The sequence below is a fragment of the Camelus bactrianus genome, chromosome 20, assembly GCF_048773025.1.
Source record: "Camelus bactrianus isolate YW-2024 breed Bactrian camel chromosome 20, ASM4877302v1, whole genome shotgun sequence".
Classification (NCBI taxonomy): domain Eukaryota; kingdom Metazoa; phylum Chordata; class Mammalia; order Artiodactyla; family Camelidae; genus Camelus; species Camelus bactrianus.
In genome coordinates, this window is record NC_133558.1 from 23,543,429 (window position 1) to 23,562,999 (window position 19,571).

At 38.7% G+C, this 19,571-nt stretch overlaps 2 protein-coding genes across 5 annotated transcripts in view; one reads left to right on the plus strand and one right to left on the minus strand.

Moving 5' to 3' along the window:
- STK38 (serine/threonine kinase 38) overlaps positions 1–19,571 on the minus strand; it is a 96,221-nt gene that overhangs the window by 6,908 nt on the left and 69,742 nt on the right. For both annotated transcript variants that reach the window (XM_074348575.1, XM_074348576.1), the window contains exon 10: positions 9,918–10,098. In XM_074348575.1, coding sequence (XP_074204676.1) covers positions 9,918–10,098 — 181 coding nt within the window. The remainder of the gene's footprint in view (positions 1–9,917; positions 10,099–19,571) is intronic.
- The window catches only part of KCTD20 (potassium channel tetramerization domain containing 20), a 30,763-nt gene continuing 29,228 nt past the window's right edge, over positions 18,037–19,571 (plus strand). For 2 of the 3 annotated variants that reach the window (XR_012501109.1, XM_074348577.1), the window contains exon 1: positions 18,039–18,207. The gene's annotated coding sequence lies outside the window, so the exon portion shown is untranslated. Of the gene's footprint in view, positions 18,208–19,571 lie in introns of all 3 variants that reach the window. The other variant, XM_074348578.1, reaches the window with a different exon arrangement.

Below are 19,571 nucleotides of genomic sequence, written 5' to 3' on the forward strand. Positions count from 1 at the left end.
AGAATGAGAGGCAGGGACAACAGCAGATGAGAGATCAGTACATGTTTCTGGAAGGCAGAAAGCAGATGACACAAGATACGGACAAGTGAGCCAGGCAGAGAAAGTGCCAAGAACCCACAACAGGGGGTCCTGAGGCTTGGAAGCCCGTTTACTCCACCAAGACCCTGAAGCTGGGAAAGGGAGACATGCCATTGACTAGAGATCAACTGTACCACTTGGTACCTGTGACAGATTTAAATTAAAATGTCCAGACCACTCTTCTCTAATAGAAGAGAACAGATCTTGTGGAAAAAGCTAAAACTTTATGAATGTTGGTGCCTCAGATTAAAGTTGTCCTTGTTCTGGCATTTGGGAGGCCTGGCGCCAGAAAGCCAGCTTCCTTATTCATCACCCTAAAGACCCCCCAACTCAGAGGCCTCCTTTGCCCCATTTGAATCCCCACTCAGTGGGAAGTCGTGGAGAGGCAGTTGGGCATAGTGGTAAGATTCTGAAGCCAAATCATTTGGGTTCAAATGTAAAATCCACTATAGTTAAAACTAGGTAACCACGGAAAGTTACTTAATCTCTCTATGCCGCAGTTTCTTCAAACGTAAGATGGGAATAGTAATGTATTATTTTATCAATGTTAAGATTTTATAATTCTGCCAAAACAGAATGTGTTTTATAATCTATGGCATGTCGTATTTCAACTGTATTCTTTACCTCTGGAGTAGTAAACAAAATAATGGTAGATTTTACAATTGATGGAGTATTAAACCTAATGAAACACCACAGTAACTACCTCTTAGAGAGGTTCTTGAGATGGTTAACTGAGTTAATATATTTAACACGTGCAGGACAGTGCCAGGAACATGGAAAAATACTATACAAACGTTAGCTACTGCTACCACCTGGGAAAACAGTCTTACTTACATAACAGCAGGAAAAAAAAACCACACCAGCTACTCAGTCCATATTTCTTTAAAATAATAAAGGATAACCAGACAAGTGAGAAGAACCACAGAATGAAAGAGAGATACCCGATAAATAAACAAAACAGTAATACTGAAGAAAACATATAATTCAGGCAAGACAAGAGAATGTTTGCAAATTCTAATGTATATGTTTAGAGAAATTTAAGAAAATATTACACTCAGGAAACAAAAGAGTGCCATGAAAAAAGAATAAACCTACAATAAAATCTTCCAGATTTTAAAAATGTGATTGCTAAAATTAAAAACACAATTGATGGTCTGAAAAAATAAAGTCAAGGGAATCACACAGAAGAATCATCAGAAGTTTAAAAATATGAGAGAAAAGAAAGGTGATCTAGAGAACCAATATGGAAAGCCCAGCATCTGATTAATAGGAGTCGCAGAAAGAGAGAAATCAAGGAGAGAAATAGTAAAAATAAATAGCATAAGACAACTTCCCAGAGCTAAAAGACACCAAATTTAAGATTAGAAAGTCCCACCGAAAAAAAAAAAAAAAAAAAAAAAGCCCCACCAAGTTCTTAGGACAACAGATGGGGAGATAAAATCCTCATCTCTAGAATATACTGAAATTTCAAAACACTAAGCATAACGAGATGCTAAAAACCTCCAGAGGGAAACATGAATTAGTTTGACAACTGACTTCCCATCAACAATGGAAACTAGAATATAGTAGAACAATTAATGTCCTCAAAGATTTTATTAAAAAATTATTTTCAACCTAGAAGTCTGTATCTAGCTAAACTCTAAATAATTTGTAAGAAGTGAATGAAGATATTTGCAGACATGCAAGGACTCAGGATGTTGTTCTCCCATACACAGTTTCATAGGAAGTCTCTTGGGGAAGTATTCCAGTAAAACAGAGTATGACTAAACCAAGAAAAAAAAAAAAAAAAAACATTTAGCAGAGGGTGGATCTAACCCATGCGAAGGGGAGTCCCAGGATGACAGTGGTACCTGGAGGCCTAGAGAGTGATGAGACTGGAGCAAGAGAACAGTGCTAGAAGGGAAGTCCCTGGGGAAAGGGAGATTTGCTAGAAGAGACAGTATGGTTGAAAATTTGGGGAAACCTGAGGATATTGTAACTGTAAATCATGTGGGGGAGGCAGTGAGAAAGTCCAGAAAACAAAAGGTCATACAGGAAGTTTATGGTCCAAATGTGAAGCAAATTAAAATGTGGCTTAAGTTGAAACTGAAGGAATTGCTTTATAGTTCATTCCAAAAGGATATTCCTCTGTGTTAAACTTTATAGTACTTTCCCTGTATGATTAGTGATGAAATAAAATTCATATTTAAAGGCAAGATGAGAAAAATTTAAACATAAAAGTTTTGCTTTGCCCATTTGGGCCTCCTCCCTCCCCTTCAGTGTGTACTGTGCATCGGCATTAACCAGACCTCCTTAGGAGATAACCTTCCTTCTTAATCTTGTAAGGGGCCACGATGACCCATGACCCACTACTTGTAGATCTGGATTGGGTAAACTGTCAATAATACATCATTTAATGTACAGCCCCTTGTCTCAAAAATTTATGTAACTGTGCTTTGACCTTAAACAGGCAGAACAGTTCTGGGAGCTTTCAATTATAATCCTCAATTTGGCTCGAAAAGAATTTCCATTTCTTTTTTAGGTCAATTGATCAATTCTTTTGTTGGTACTAGGCATAATATTAAGCAATCACAGCTTTAAGCCCCTATTTCACTACTGGGAGGTGATTATTCTTAAGGAAAATCATTCCATACAGACTTTATTGCTAGTAGCAACCACCTCTAAATCCCAGAGCATTAAGAGACTTTGAAGAGTATTTGCCCAGCCTTTTACCTTTATAAAATAACAAGCAGACAAGACAGTACTGGAAGGCTTAGCCTCTCCACATGCTGGACCATCTGCTTCCAGATTGGAAAACATGCCTCCCTTTTTTAGAGACACACCACCTCCCCAGAACTCAAGGCTTCATCTCTCACTCAGCATGACCTCTTATTTAGTTAAGGCAAGTGGTTTCTTTTAGGAGAGCTTTATGCCATTAGGTAGTGCTTAAAATTCAGTCACTTTGTACATTGAAATCTTTCAAGGATAAAATCAACAATAATTGCCCCCTCTCAAAGGATACACCTTCTCATAATCAATTAAATATATTACAGTTGACCCTTCAATTCCTAATAATACCTAATCTGAGTCATAATTTCCAAAAATGTGCTTACATTTAGCAGGACTACTGGTCAATCTCAGGAAGGCCCAAAGTCTCATACCAAGGACACACTGCTCCTTTAAAAAAGAATTGCTAGTATCACCCAGGACTGAAATACAGCAAAAGAGAATTAGCCATGCAACTAGAATGAAAGGAATTTTGCATGGCAGTGAAGTTGGAATTCAAGCTGCCAGACTAGACTTGCCATCAATAAGTGTAGACTACTCTTCCAAGAGGTGCCCTGATGAAACAATGAGAGAGAATGGACAGAAGCAAGAGGAAGAAGTGTGATGAAGGAATTCTCTAAGCTGAGAGTCTTGACCAGGTTTGTAGGTTGAGGAGAGGAATTAAAGCAGGAGTAAGGGAAAATGGAAGATAGAGCAGGGCAAACCACTGAAGCAAAGTCCCAGAGGTTTAGGAGAAATGAGAATGGAAACATGAGGAAGGATTAATTTTGAACAGGAGGGGGTCTCCCTTCCTTTGATATACAATAGATAAGATATGATGCTCTTGTAAGGAAGTCTGGAATGAGGGGTAAGGAGATTAAGGTGTTTACCCTGATGACATCAATTTTGTATATGAAACAGAAAACTCGGTCGCCTGCTGAGAAAGAGGGGAATCCTGAAGTGGCTGAAATTAGTCACTAACAGAAATGGAAAAAAAAGAAAACTGACCAAAGTTGCGTAACAGGAGCTAAAGACCACCATCACCCCCTCAAAAAAAGAGAAAAATATATATGTATATGTAACCTTGATGTGCATTCTTTTTCCAGTTGGCAGGAGTCCTAAACTTGTATCTAAAGAAAGGAAAATTTTATCCTGTCCTCACATAGGAGAAAGTCTTGACTCAGTTACTTTCTAATTACCTGTTCTTAGCTTCTCAGTTTCCTTATGTGTTAAAAAGGGACTTTAAGGTTATTATGAATATTAAACAATAATGTTCATGAAGTCTTACATCATATGTCTTAACTACTACCACTGGACCTGGTGTTAGATTATATTTACATAGATACAATAATGTAAAACAAGGTTGTTGGTTTTTAACTTTTAGAATCAACTGATGGAAAAAAAGCACAGAAGAGTTGGTTGCAGCTGGAGGACAGAGTATAAATGTTAAAACTCTAGCTAATAATTAAAAAGTACAGTTGTCCTTTGGTATCTGTGAGGGATTGGTTCCAGGACACTCCCCTCTCCTCTGGTGGATATCAAAATCTGAGGATGCTCGAGTCCTCTTGTATAAGATGGTGTAGTATTTGCATATTACTTACACATGTCCTCCCATATACTTTAAATCATCTCTAGATTACTTACAATAACTAATACAATGTAAATGCTAGGTAAATAGTTGCCACTCGCACAAATTCAGGTTTTGCTTTTTGGAACTTTCTGGATTTTTTTTTTTTTTTTTTTTTTTTTTATCCGAGGTTGGTTGAATCCGATGATGGAGAACCCAAGGATATAGAGGGCTGACTGCATAGGGGACAAATAGCAGGCTCTGGAAGGCTAGTGATAAGAAGGCAAGGAAATTAGCATCTTCCTCTTATAAAATAGAGTTGTGTGATACTGCTGAAAATATATGAAATAAGAAATAGAAGTTTAAATTATTTAAGTTTGCAAAGACAACAAATAGAAGTATTAAAACAATAGTTTAACTATCAAACATAAGAAGAGTGCCTCTGGGCACTGGCGGGTACCGCACCACACTTCACAGACAGCACTGGTCCCCAGAGCTCGAGAACTCTACACAGAGCAAAGAGTGGGAGGAATGAGATGGGGGAGCAGGGAGGGCCAGGGTATCAGCCAAGGGTAAGCCCCTAAGTAGGTGGCTGAAATAGTAGGTGAAGTATGTAGCCCTCTGATCAAAATTGCAACTGTACTGCCTGTCATTTTAGTTTCTATTGTTGTTTTAAAGAGTATCTCACCTCAAGCCATTTTGAAATGACACCCTAACAATTAGTTGACACCCCAGCAAGGGTAATTTGACAATTACCTGAGAAAAGGTGAGGGCACCAGTAGGGGCTGAGCGCTCACCCAAGAGGGAAGGTGCCCAGAGAGACGAAAGAGCAGCCAAATGGGGAGACCCTCCCCCAAAGAAATGTCATCTACTTCAAAATAGGTTTAGGGCCAGCCCTGCCTGTGCCAATCAAAAGCATAATGGTTTGCAACTATTATTTTAACTGATTCATTGTCACTAGGGAAATATAAAATCTAGTATATGCAGTAGGAAGATGGAATACCAGGTGGATAAGTTCCAGTAATCGACATTGGGAGAAATGAAAGAGCTTATGAGGATGTCAGCAACCTTGGGTATCTCCATTGGGTAGACAGAGGCAGAGAAGGAAGGACCTTAGAGATAGGATGCATCAAAGGATTGAGCGTGCCCCAAGCAAGAGGTGTGTTTTACATTCTGGAACTCAACGTAATAACTATTTTTATTTTGTACATGTCTGATCAACTAAATGGTGAAACCCTTGAGGACATGTATCTATTTCATAACTCTAGGATCTAGCTCGGTGCCCTACACAGATATTGTTGATTATGATTATAAAGATGCAGTTGCATAAGGGGGTGGAGAGAAGGACAGAAAAGGTTAGAGTTGGAAGGAAAATTCTGGCTACTCTGTCAGTTTATCTAAGGACAGTCCTACCTTTTAGTTTGTCTTAAAGACGGCTCTCCTTTCATTTAAAGTTGCAAAATGGCAACAATAATGCACATTCACATATTTTAAATGTGGTGGTGGGCAATGTATCCATCAAATTTTATGAATGCACATGTGCTCAAGGTTATCCTTTGTAGCATTGGTTTCAATATTCAGTATTTGAAAACAACCCAGATGTACAGCAATAGGAAACTATTTAAATAAATAATGGTGTATCCAGACTATGGAATATTATGCCACTGTAAATAAGAATAAGAAAGCTCCGTATTAATGCAGAAAGATCTCCAAATCATGTGTTAAGTGAGAAAACAAGAACAGCGCGCTTAATATGCTACCTTTGTCTAAAAAGGGAGGGGGTATAAACATCTCTATTCACAATTGTTCATTTTCACATAAAGAATCTCTGGAAGGACACCCCAGAATCTAAGAACAATGCCTATGATAGAAGTGGTAAGAGTGGGAACTGAGCAGATGGGGGCAAGAACATAGGAGACTTTTCACTACATGCCTTTTCGTATTCTTTAGTTTCTCAACCATGAAAATGTATTTTTTTAAACAAACACTTATATAGCACTTATAATGTGTCAGTCACTGTTGCAAGCCACTTAAAATAAGTAATGCATTTTTCTTAATTTTTATTAACATAAATATTTATTCAAATTTTAACTTTAAAAGTATCTCAGAAGTCATAATTGTATTGTGGTTATGCAGAAAAGTATCTTTGTTCTTAGGAGACACTATCGGGAATTACTTAGAGATGAAGTTAGTTTGCAACTTTATTTCAGATGGTTTAGCAAAGAAAAACAACTGTGTGTGCATTCATGAGTGCATGTGCATATGTGTGTAGAGAGAGTGAGAGAAAGCAAATGTGGCCAAAAAATGATAAATCCATGTGAAGAGTATATGAGTAACCACAGATCTATTTGTGCAACTTTTTTTGTAAATTTTAAATTTTCCAAGGTAAATGTTGGAAAGGAAAAGTATCTTAGACAAGTCCTTAAAACTTAATAAAACATTTCTGTTTAGTTTCTACAAACTCTTTGGACTGGTTTTCAAGGCCCTTGGAATAATCTCAACTTACCTGTCCATCCTCTTTACTCTTCTTCTTGAATCTTATGCTAGAATAAACTGTTACCTCTATTTGATCAAATCTCACCTGTGAAGCGTATCTCAAAAATTGCTTTATCTAAGATGCCTATTTTTTAGTCCTCCAAAATAATGCGATCTCTCACCACTTTAAATATCTATAGCACTTTCAGTTCTCTTGAGATACATCATAGTTTAGATTTTGCTGGTCATTGCATGTTTTCATTATGTAAAATAACATGATAATGCCTATTAGATGTGTATATCACTATACTCACTTATGGGATACACAGTGTCTATAATAATAATTATGGGTTACCAGTTATGCCCTAAATGAACTTGGGATTGAAAGGAAAAAGTGTCTTCTGAGAACTAAGAGGCAAGTTTAATGTATGTATAGAGGAAATGGGTAAGATGGGCAGTCACTGGAAGAGGAGAGGCTACTAGGTCTTACCTGCAAGCTGCTCCCTCTGCCTGCAGTTTGCACCTTCCTTAACCTCCTCAGGTCTCAGTACAGAGTTAAATCTTAAGGGAAGCCTTCTCTAACCTCCCTGCTAGGTCAAAAAGCCCCATTACAGCATCTGGACCTTTTCTTAGCACCAGTCACATTACATATTATTGGTCTCAAGAGATAGCAGTACCTTTACCAGTGTCTGCTCCAGGAAAGAAAGGGCTGTTACTGTTTTTGTTCATCATTGTCACCCGAGTACCTAGCACAGTGCCTAGAATATAGTAGGCCCTAGTATTTTTTTTTTTTTTTTTGAATGAGTGAAAAAGTAAATGTGTCCATCACGAGGAGGCAGGGAAGGGGTGGTGAGCCTTAGAAGCACATACACCAAAAAAGGGGCAAAAATGTGCATCTGATCACTCTCAAAGGGAGAAAGAAGTTGAATAACTGGATCCTCTACTGACTTCTACAATTAATATCTCCCATTTATACTACCTATACATATATATTAAATATATATATATTTAATTCTGCCCTTTCCTATCAATAATTATTGTATTTTTAGAGGTGGACGGGGCCTCTTTCCACTTTCATTCATTTTTGTTTTCCCAAGAGCGTCTAATTTCTCCTAAATGATGTATCAGTTTGGTTGTTCTGGACTTCCCAAAATCCTACCCACCTCCTCTAAGTGTCTTTAAGTTCCCCATACAAGTATTATGGTCTTTTTCCCCCGAAGAGTTCTGTTCATATGTATAGTGTAGATGTCCCTAAAGTAACATAAATTTAGGCTCAGCGAGTCACTTTCCAGCGAACAAAGGTTTGGGGCAGTATTTAGAGTATCTATCTTATCTATCTACCTACCTATCTGTCTACGTACTTACCTACCAACCTGTCTAATTTTTTAGGTTCTTAGCCAGAGGGTCCCCCAGGGTCCTCCGTGCGACCTCCCGCCCCGCTGTGCTGCTGAGACCCGCTCTCCCGCGGGAAAAGCGCTTGGGGCGGGGCTGCGGCGGAGGTCACGTGGGCGGCTGTGACCAACAGGAAGCGCACACGGCGCGAGGCGGCCGGAGGCCAGGGCGGTGGTGCGCGCTGCTCGTTCCTCGCTTCCGACGCGAGTGAGAGGCAGGGAGATCTCGCGCCCGGAAAACTCCCGGCGCCTCCGATTACCCGGCTTTAGCGTTCTCGACGCCGTAATAACCACTCCATGTCCCTCTCACACCGCCTCCCTCGGTCAGTACATCCCCTGTTCCTTCAGCGTTATCATAAAACATAAAAGGATAAAGGCGCTGCTGCCTCCCAGGCCTGTGAGGGAAGGAAATCGGGGGCTTGTGTCTGCGCCACCTCTACGTGGGGTCCCCTTGTTTCTGTTTGGCGGTCGTTTAATGCACACTGGTGGCCGACCAGATGAAAATGCCAGCAGCAAGTGAGGTTTTACATATATAGTAAAATGAGAGCTCTAGACAAGAAAACAAACGTGTAGATTAGTTTGTTGGCGTTACTCTCCGACTGTAAGGTCTTAGCATTATTAATTCTTCACTGTGCTTCTGCTTTTAAGGTGAAACCGTTATTAGGAAACTGGGGGTAAATGTGGCAACCGCCCACAGCGCACCTCAGCTTCGTGAGGAATCTGTGAGGATTAAGCAGTATAGTGAGTGTGAAAACACTGAAAAATGTTTACAGTCAAATACAAGTTCTAGAATAGTGCACAACCTTGTTAATACACTAGAAAACCACTGAATTGTGCGCTTTAAAATTTGAACTTTATGGTGTACGAATTACATCTCATAAACCAAAATATATGTTCTAGAAGGTATTCATAGATGACAGTCTCAGGCTTTGAGAAATAATTGTTGACACCTACCCAGATGAAAATTCAAGATTTTACTCTATTGAATTCTTTCTAGAAAATGGCGACTGTATTTGATACGGTGATAAGAGACTATAGGATGCTTGAAATTTCCACATTCTCAGTGGCATGTAATTCTTTTAAAATTGGACAGTAGTTTGAGATTGGTTTTAATAATTCCTTTCAGGTTTCTAGCATATTTTTAATCTAAAAGTCTAAAACCCCATATATTTAACTACAGCACTCTTTAATGCTTTTCAAAACATAACTCTTTAGTTTTCCAACATTTTGGGACATTTAAGAATCATACATTTTTGCAAAACAAAATTTCAGATTTATCTTTCCCTCATGTTCTTTCCTATATCGATAAAATCAAAAGGAAACCTAAACTGAATTTTCCCTACCATTGCAATGCAGACATACTCAGGTCAGGTTTAAAGATAAATATTTATTAAAACATAAATTTGATCTAGTTTAGTCTATTTGGGATCATCTTAATTAGTTGTCACTTCAATGATTCAGGGCTAATAGGAACTAAGATTTCTACCATGAAGCAAGGTCAGTTTTAGATTTTTACCACATAAGAACTTTGATGAATAGATTTATCACTACTACTTAATGTTTAAATGCTCTATTTAATGCCTGATTTTATGTCCTCAATACTAAGAAAAATACATGGTAAATAGAATATTTAACTTAGTTTAATGCAAATAATATCTTACCTGGGTTCCTTGACATGGCTGAAACTGGCTGGGAGCTGACAAGTTGGGTCATGTAAGCCTTCTGAACACTGTATTTCACCCACAGTGATTTGTAACAATTTGTTACTTTGGGAGAGGGATTCAGAAGTTCTTTAGGTTCACAAACAATAGCATCATGTTTTTTCTTCTTCATGTTTTTTCCCTGTTGAAAAATACATATTTAGTGGATTTCCCCATTTCTCAGTATATATTTGGTATGTTAGATGAATACTGATGTTCTAACACTAGCAGCCTTTATTCCGTATATTAAAGGGTTATGGATTTGGGTGAAAGATGGAACAGGGTGATCTCTAAGGTCTTTTTCAATTTAAGTAAACATCTTTCAATGTTGTTTGGTCTTTACATCTGCTACACCACCCCACATTGTTATCTCCAGCAGTTTTTCTTCATCTTTTTAATAGCCACATTCCATCAAGGGAGCAGTCTAAATTAGTACACATAGAAGAAGAGAGACAAATTAGTGTAGCCAAAAGAAAAACAGATTTAAAAAAAAGCCTAGACAGGTGGGGAAGGTTGGAGATGGAATACATTTTTTGTCCTACTTCAGGGTGTGTGTATGGTGGTGGGGTTTTCCTCAGAATGATTCTTGTATTCCCTCTTTAATCCTCCGTATGCATACAGTCCATCTCTACAGACACTAGTGAAGGCTATTCTGTGTCCACTCCCCACTTTTTTTCTAATATTGTAGCACCAATCCATAAGTCAAAAATTGAAAATTTTCATTGTCCATCCATGCACTCATTTAATCCTCTTAAAGGTTGGCCACAAAGTTTGACTTGCTATTTTACCTTCTAAACCTAAGCAGTTACTAGAAAAGGAAGAAATGGATAAGATAGGTCAGACCATAAAACAACTAAAGAAGGTAACAGGGGAGGCCTCCAGGAGACTTAGGGCAGTACTATCCAATAAGAGTATGTAAACCACATGCATAACGTTAAGTTTTCTAGTAGCTACATTTAAAAAGTGAAAAGGAACAGGTAAAATTAATTTTAATTATATATTTTATTTAACCAAATATACCCCAAAGTTATCACTTCAACAGGTAGTCAATATAAAAAATTATTAATGAAATATTTTACATTCTCATTAATCTAAATCTTCAAAATCTGGTATAGATTTTACGCTTACAGTATTTCTCAATTCAGACTAGCCACATTTCAGATACTCAGTAGCAACATGTGGCTAGTGGCTACTACCCTGGACAGTAAACACAATAATGCTGTATTGCAGCTTTAGAGGAAGAAGCAAGAATTAAAAAGAAATGACTTTGAGAGAAAGATAACAGGCAGCTATCTCAGCTATACAAACCAAGGTGGGGCAGGAGGGAGGGTAAGAATCATCAAGTAAAATTCAGACTCATTTTTCAAATGAACCATATTTTCCAGTGTAGAAGGATACTACAGTATTTTGATTATTGTAATTTGGGCCAGATTAGGGGAGAGGGAGATTTGGGGTGAAGGGTTGTAAGTGCCTGGGCATTTTTGGTGCCTTGGACTGCCTGACATTTTAGCTATACTCATCAGGCAATCTTCTAACCTTAATTTGATTTCTCAAGTAAACTCTCCATTGGGAAAAGGACATCCCCTCCAGCTAATGTATTAGAGACAGATCAGCCCTGGAAAAAATTATTAAATTACCAAAGGGGGAAAGTTGACAGTCAAGATGCTGCCAGCCTTACCTATCAGTTCATTGTGAATGTCCTCCAGTGACTTTCAAATCTTCGAAACTCTGCTTACTTGGACAGACAATATTTATACACATAATCAGGGTCATCTTTTGGGACTTTTGGAGCCCAGGCCAAATACCACTTCCTGTCCCATCTTCCCACATATATTTCTGTCCAGCTAGGATCAGGTTACCATGAGCATTTGGGGCAAACTTGAAAGAAAATAAATCACAACCATGGACTGGTCACTGATCTTTGGACCTTAGATTCCTTCTTAACAAGTGAAAGACCTGGCACTGATGATTTCTAAGGCCCCTTTCACATTTGGCATTTCATGACTGAATCCCAAACAATGGAATTTCTAAAAGGGAGACATGAAGCCCAAAGGGCAGATTTTCTCTCTAAGAAATCCTAGAATTTAAAAGCTGAAGTGGTTCCACAGAGTTCACCGAATGTGACCTGCGATGATATTTTTACCTCTTTGAGCCCTGATTTCTATATCTATAATATGGGACTAATAAGGCCTGTCTTGCCATGCTGCTGGAAGAATTAGAACTGGTACCTGCCTCCTGTTAAAAAAGCAAGACAACACACCCCAAGTCACCAAATTGAGACTTAATTATAGTTTTGGTTCTCCCAGAAAGAGGACTTAAACCAGTCAATCAGAAATCACCTGATCAGCACTAGTTAAGGACTCTGCCTGATAGACTCTAGTCATCCCCTAAAGGAAAGTAACTGCAACAACCAACCCACTTTTTTTTTTGCCAGTGTAACTTCTTTGTTCTCACTCCCTTCTGTCTATTAAAGTCTTTCACTTTGCACAGCTCCTCAGACCTCCTTATGCTGCCCACTTCGAATCCATTTTTGCTGAAACTCTTAAAATGTTTAATATGCCTTAGTTTATCTTTTAGCACTACCATTTGGAAGGCAGTCAACAAATGGCAGCTATCATTGAGTCCATACTTTCTAATTTTTAGATGAAAATAAATGAGGCAGAAAGGTAATGGCTAACCGAAAGAACCAGATGCCAGATCTCCTTAATGCCTGTTCAGCCTTCTCTCACCTGAGTCCTTCTCAAAGTCAATTACTAAGTATATGATTCCACCCCAAGGCTGAACATCTACTAATTTTCAGCATCTTACGGGCCTACCTCCTTTTACAATAAATAAAAAACAAGAACAACTGAAATTACTAGCTGAACTAATGGGTTAAGTGCTATACAGAGATGCAGAGCAAGAAGAGGAACTTCCTGAAATTTCTCTCTTCAACCTTGTTCATAGATTACATCATGTGATTAAAAATCAAAAGGGGCTAAGGAAGGACTTAGTAATTCCTTATAATTCCTTCCAGATCCAGCCTAGGAGAGAGAGAGAGAGAGAGAGAGAGAGAGAGAGAGAGAGAGTGTGTGTGTGTGTGTGTGTGTGTTTGGCAACCTTTTAAGAATTAGAATCTATGAGGGCAGTTTACTTACTTTACCATTAAAAAAAAAAAAGGCACTAAGAAAAGAACATATTTGATGGAGAACTAAATATTCCCTTAAGAAAATATGTTAAATTCTCTTTATAATAGTAACTATTATTATCAACGACTACAGATAAAAGGAGAAAATATTGAAAATATTATGTCACTGTAACATGTTTTTATTTTCATTCAAACTGCATCATAAATGTTAAAAAAACCAGTATATTTTGATATGCAGACAATTTACAGATAACATTAATGAGGGTAATTTTATCTCACAAGAAAGTCTTTAGGTATTCCTTTTAAAGAGAATATTGGTTTGGATGGAGTGCGTGTATAACATTAATACTAATAACACCTTAAAATTTTCTAGTGCTTTGATGTTATAAAATACTTTTGCATATATTTTGATAATGTTTTCTTCCAACAACCTCATGGCATAGGTAAGTCAGTTATCATGACTTACAAACCCAAGCTTCGGGGTGACTTGCTCAGTTGGTAACTGGTGGAATGGCCTCAAACCAAGGTCATCTGGCTCTTTTTCCAGTTTTTTTTTTTCACCACATCGTACTGCCTTATGAATCTGATGTCACTTTATGTTTTTATACTTCCTTTTCATGTACTTTGTACGTTCACAAACACTGACTTATTTCCAAGTAGACATCACAGCTCCAAATAAGCAAGGAGAACACTTTGTTTAGGCTCCTTGTTGACAAGCAGAAGAAACCTTTCTGAATTTGCCTAGTTTTCATTATTTATCTTATTTATCTGCTTGTTTTTCATTGTCAAGGTTCTCAGAGAGCGGAGATAAGGGGCCAGGACGCAGGCTTTGGTAAACAGATTTTGTCGGTTTTTTCAGTTATTGAAAGTTTGGGGAAAGGAGGAGATGTGATTTGGGCAAAGTGAAAGAACCTCATGGTTTTCTGTGGTAACTCAGTGGGTGATTGGAATCTATTTTGTGAATGTCACTGGTTCAAATTCTAGTTTGAAGAATGTGTATTTGGGGGCTTGTCTATTTGTTTTCTTTTTCAAATGCAATTTATTTAAAACCCATATAAGGTTTAAAAAAAAACTTCCAATATTCTCAGTATTGGATTCAAGAATGAGACTTGTGTGCTGGTAAACAGAGGCAATGTGAGCAGTCAGAGATGGTGGTGGGGTTGGAAGGTCAGTGTCTGTCAACTGGTAGCAGGAGTAAAGAGAGAGAAACATATTATCAGTTTACACACAGCCTCTGCTGTAGCCCAGGGTAACGTTCTTCTACATTTTTTGACTCCTCCATTCTGACTGCACAAGACTTCTATTTTACAGAGGTTTATTTGATTCTTGAATCTCAAGCTGAATAGTTTATTCTTCGTACTTTTAAAAAGTCACAGAATTCTGAGATGAATTGCCCTGACACATGAGGGGAAAAGGGAGGGAGTTACTGCCCTCAAGAAAATTTCAGTGGGAAATGTTAATGAATTACTTTCCTGACCATTATTGGAATTTAACGATTAAGCTTCAAAAAATTTTTCTGGTCTCCTTATCTTTCATCATTCCACTTTACTCCTTTTCTCTAACACTCAGAATATACTCTACTTACCTACTTGACATTAACTTCTAAAAAAAGAATATCTAAATAAAATCCCGAAATTATATTACAAAGTGGAATATCTTTCAGAAGTTTTTTTAAGGCATTTATTTTTCCATTTAATTTAACCTTAATATTGCCCCAGGGAACCAAGTGAATTTCAAATAGCTCATTGTAGAGAAAATATGTTTCAGCTCTTGGGTAGGACTGGCCTCTAGCTCCAAACTTTATCTTTAAAAATTTTTTTTATCATAAAATAAAACACGGAACCAGAAGACAACTTAAAGAAAATGTTTTCCTTAATCAGTTATTCTAAGGCAAGCACCCTTGTAATCACCACTAGGTCAAGAAACAGAACTTAGCTACCTACCCTTGGAAGCTCCTTCCATGTGACCCTTCCCAACCACAACTGTTTAGCACCACCACCACCACCACCTAATAAGTCACTTGTACAGTAAGTACTTTCACTTCCTTTTTGCTTTAATAGTTTTACCCGCCAAATGTTCTCCCCTAGACAGTGTATTCTTCCCACACACACATACACACATATTTTTAAAAATTGAGATATCTTTTAAGTCTTTTTTTTTAACTTTACAATTTATCTCTTGAAGGACAGAGGCCTTTTGACCTGTAGAGTCTCCCTTAGTCAGGACGTTGTAGATTGCATGAGCATGGTGCTCTGTTCCCTATGTTTCCTACAAACTGGCATCTGGATCTCAAGTCTAGATCAGATTTAGATTCTATCCCTTAGCAGCGTTTTAGGTGATGGTGTGGTCTTCCTTCAGGAGGCACACGCTGTTTAGTTCTCTTTTTATGATCTCAGGAACTATTGGTGCATAATGCCTTTATCTATTAATTCACAGGGGGTTGCAAAATTGGGATAGTCTATCATTCTTTTTTACTTAGAAGCAGAATATTTTGATGTATATTCACTTCCCTTTATCTCCTGTTTGGTTACCCAAATAACCAAACTTAATTTTTTAAAGTTCCTTTAAAGGAGAGATCCTGTCATCATCACCTGCCTAATTCCCTTGGGGTCCTATACCTTTGGACTGTGGCTTCATGTTTGTTGAATTTGCAGATGAAACATCTCCACATGGAACTAAAGGATATACTGTAGTTGAATGTAAAGCAGACGTGTATCAATAAAGACTTAGCAGCAGATTCCAGCCACTAGAAGTTTAAAATTCTTGCTTCTCTGGTATTCAAGGTCCAGTCTTTATTTCCTGTTGGTCGTAAGCCTCTGTGACTTTCCTGAAGAGATTGTTAATGAAGGTGAATTGTCGGAAGTGAAGTAAAAAAAGATTCTTCTGAATCTATTTTGGGTCAGTATGCAGGGTTCTGACCCCCTCTAAAAAGTCAGAAATTAATTATTTACATCTATATTTGAGCACAATTTTGGACTTCCAAATAAAAGTGATTATTCTTTCAAAAAGTCCCATTTGATATGCCTGCAGTGATCTAGAGATCATACAATCTAAAGCATTTAGTGTAAAAAATTGTTTTTGCAAATTAATTATTTTGAGAAAGTTCAAAAATCTTGGGATTTGGAGGTTCTTTTTGTATTTACTACATATGATACAGTATGTAGAAAGGATAATTCATTTTTTATATGATAACTGATAATAGCTATTTTAAAATATTTTCATTCTAAGATAGAGTCAACCTTAAGTTATTTGGTTGGTGTCAACAGCTGAAGACATCTAAAGTGCCTCCTAGAAGTGCTCTGGAGTTCACGTGGAAGCAGTTAGGTGGAATTGCCATCACTCAAGGAACGTCGAACAAGAACATTACGATCAGATCATCTGAGTTCTCAGCCCACCAGCACCACTTAGTAGTTTAATGACCTTAGGTACTGTATTTGTTTATGTCTTGTTTTCCTTACTTGTCAATCTGAGTAACAAAATCTATCTCCCAGGTGTCAACCAAAAAATAATGCAGGAGGCTGCAAATAAGAAAAGAGTTTATTTGGGGTCTTAAGAATTGCAATTTGGGAGACTCAGGTTTGGGTAACCCCGAAGGAGTGTTCCTGGGAAGAAAAAGAGTAAGGGTCTTATAAAGACAAAAAGCCATGAGGTTGTGAAAAAGTTGCCTGCCAAGAACTGTGATTGACTTTGACATGAGTCACAAATATTTGTCCTTAAGGAATGATGAGTTTGTTTTAGGGTAAGGGTCTAATAAGTAGAGACAATCAAGAGTTTCTGGCAGATGTTCTGAATGACTTCACCAGGTCAAAAGGTCAGGTTCTATCCAGACTGAGCAGGCGTCTAAACACTTCTTAAGGGCCTCCTGGCACCATTTTAGAGAGCTCTCTTATCAGTACCCACTCCATTTTGATTTTCCTTTCACACACAGCTGTTGAGAAGCTGGAATCATGTAAAATATTGAGAAAACTGCTTTGTAATATTGACTGGTATAGATGTTATACTTAAGGAGACTTAACACAATCAAATGAAATGCATTGCCTTTTGCATTGGCTATTATGACAACTGAAAATTCCAGGTGGGCCAGTTTGACACTAGGTTTCATCATGCAGGTTTCAGCTGCAGATACAAATAGCTGAGAGATTCAGGTTTTGGAGATGCATTAAATTAGAAATAAAATGATAAAAAGCATATATCTGTGCTTTCTGTGACTATACATATCTCATACTCCTCCCTGATGTCTACCCAAAAAAAAGTACCAGGTCTGATATGCTATTCATTATATGAAATTTTAGACAAAAACAGAGCCTTTTAGTCTTAACTACTAATTAAAAGACACAGTAGTTAGCCTAATTCTCCAGCCTTGGGGCCAGGTTTTTGTATTTTAGAAATCTGCAGAGAAAAACCTTTCCAGAAAGGAAGAATTTGTTTCAAGACTTGTCTTGCAGGAACATCAGAAATAGCAATTTTCTTCCAGTTAATTAAAAATTAGCAATTCAACCTTGCTATATAGTATGTAGTTTCACTAAACTCATGATTTAAGAAAAATGTGTGTTTTATTCCCCCACCCCCACCCCTTTCGGTCAGAATGCACATCCAGGATAGGGGCTGCCAAGCAAAACGTGTTTAAGGTCCATTATTCTTAAGACATTCTTCCCCCAAATGTATGGAAAGATCAGGGCTCCACAATTTTCTTAAAGCATTAGCTGTCCCAGGGCTGCGCGAGCTTATTTCACAATTCAGATAACTACTAACTTTTCTGTCTTATACTTTTAATAATTGAAAGAGGGTACCCGCAGCTCAGAAATCGATATATCCTGGCTGCGCAGGCGTGGAACTGTCCTCCTTCGGACCGTGGGGCGTGACAGGAAGGAAAGGGGACACCCCGCAGCGTGCGGCCCAGGGGGCGGGCCCGAGCCCGGCCTTCCCAGCGTGCCCCGCGCGCCGAGGAGGACTCTTATTATGAAGCGCCGGATGACTCAGACGTGTGGCCGCGCGGGCCGGGGCCGGGGGGTGCGCGCCGCTCAGGCACCGCCAGTCCCCGTAGCTGCTGCTCGCGGTGCGGTGTGCGTGCGCTTCCCGGGCAGATTCGGGCTCCGAGCGCGAGAGCCGGGCCGAGAGCGTTAGGTAAGTGGCGGCGCGGGACGAGTGCGACGCGGAGACCCACAGGGCGAGTGTGGCAGCGGGACTGGCCCCAAAAGGTGCCTTTGTATCCAGGGGCAGGGGGCGGGTCTCCTCAAGACGCCGCTCGGGCGGCCGCCCGTCGGGTCGGACCTCCAGTTGAAAGGCCGCGGTGCTACAGTCATCCCGAGGGAAAACGTTGGCAGCTAGATTCCCGGCGCCCGTTTTCGTGCCGAAGATAAAGCCTGATAATCCGAGGAAGAAGGGAGATCGCCTTATGTGGAAATGGTCAACACAGTCGTGGGGACAGCTCAAGTATAAACTTGACTGTTTTCTGCAGTCCTTTGGTGTTTTTATCCCAACAGAAGTGAGATGATGGCGTGCTTATTGATAAAACCTTTGCAGGCGCGTTTTTTTCTGGCAATTAATTGAATTCATTAAAAATTAGGTAGTTGGTCCGACTTCCTCCCAACCTCTGTCTGGAGCAGACAGTGCATTTTGCTCGCTCTTTGTACCCCTGCTTCAAAATCTTGCTTCTCTGCCACCCACAAATTAGTAGCTTTCATCAGTGCCTCTGACTGCAGAAGTGCTGGGGGAGCCTGAACCGGTAATTTTCTTTTAAATAAAACCTTACTTTTTATACCAAGACAGTTTCTTAAGATTTACAAAACTAGTTCTGCACTATTTAAAAAAAAAACCAAAACTTCTATTTTGGAGTTGGTGATTCTTTTTGAAAATTCCTGGATTGAACTGGTTTATTTTTAAACAAGAAACCAGTGAACAAACTAACAGGATAAGGTTGTAAGGAACTGTTTATGAAAATGCATTTTCCAGGCCCTTTAATTGTGCCCCCTGGTAGCTGTTAAACAAGCTGCAGCTGTTACCTGAGAAATTTTGGTTTTTTTAATGGTCTCCAAAACAAAGCGTTGTAGTTACGGCAGTTGAATGTGATGAATTAAGTCAAAGATCTTCACCCTCAACTCCTCCTCACCCTTACCCCCCCCCCAAAAAATTCTGGGAGAGTAGTTCTCAAACATGTAAGTTTGCTCCTTAAAAATGCCAGTACCTTTTTTTTTTTTTAAGAGATAGAGATAGACACATTGTAATTGACTGTATTTCAATTAAAAAATAAATAAAATTAAAAATGCCAGTACCACTCCCATAAATTTGATTCCAGAGATCAACGGTGGGTCCCTGACTGCATTTTAAGCAAGCATCCTCTCCCTTGGTCTGTCATTGTTGATGCAGGAACCACATTTTGAGAAAAACCACCATAGGGCTGGCCTGAGAATTTTTAGAACTGCCTTTCTTATCCCATTGTTGATTTACTCTCTTCTGCTTCCCCAACCAATCATAAGCCAAGAAGGTCT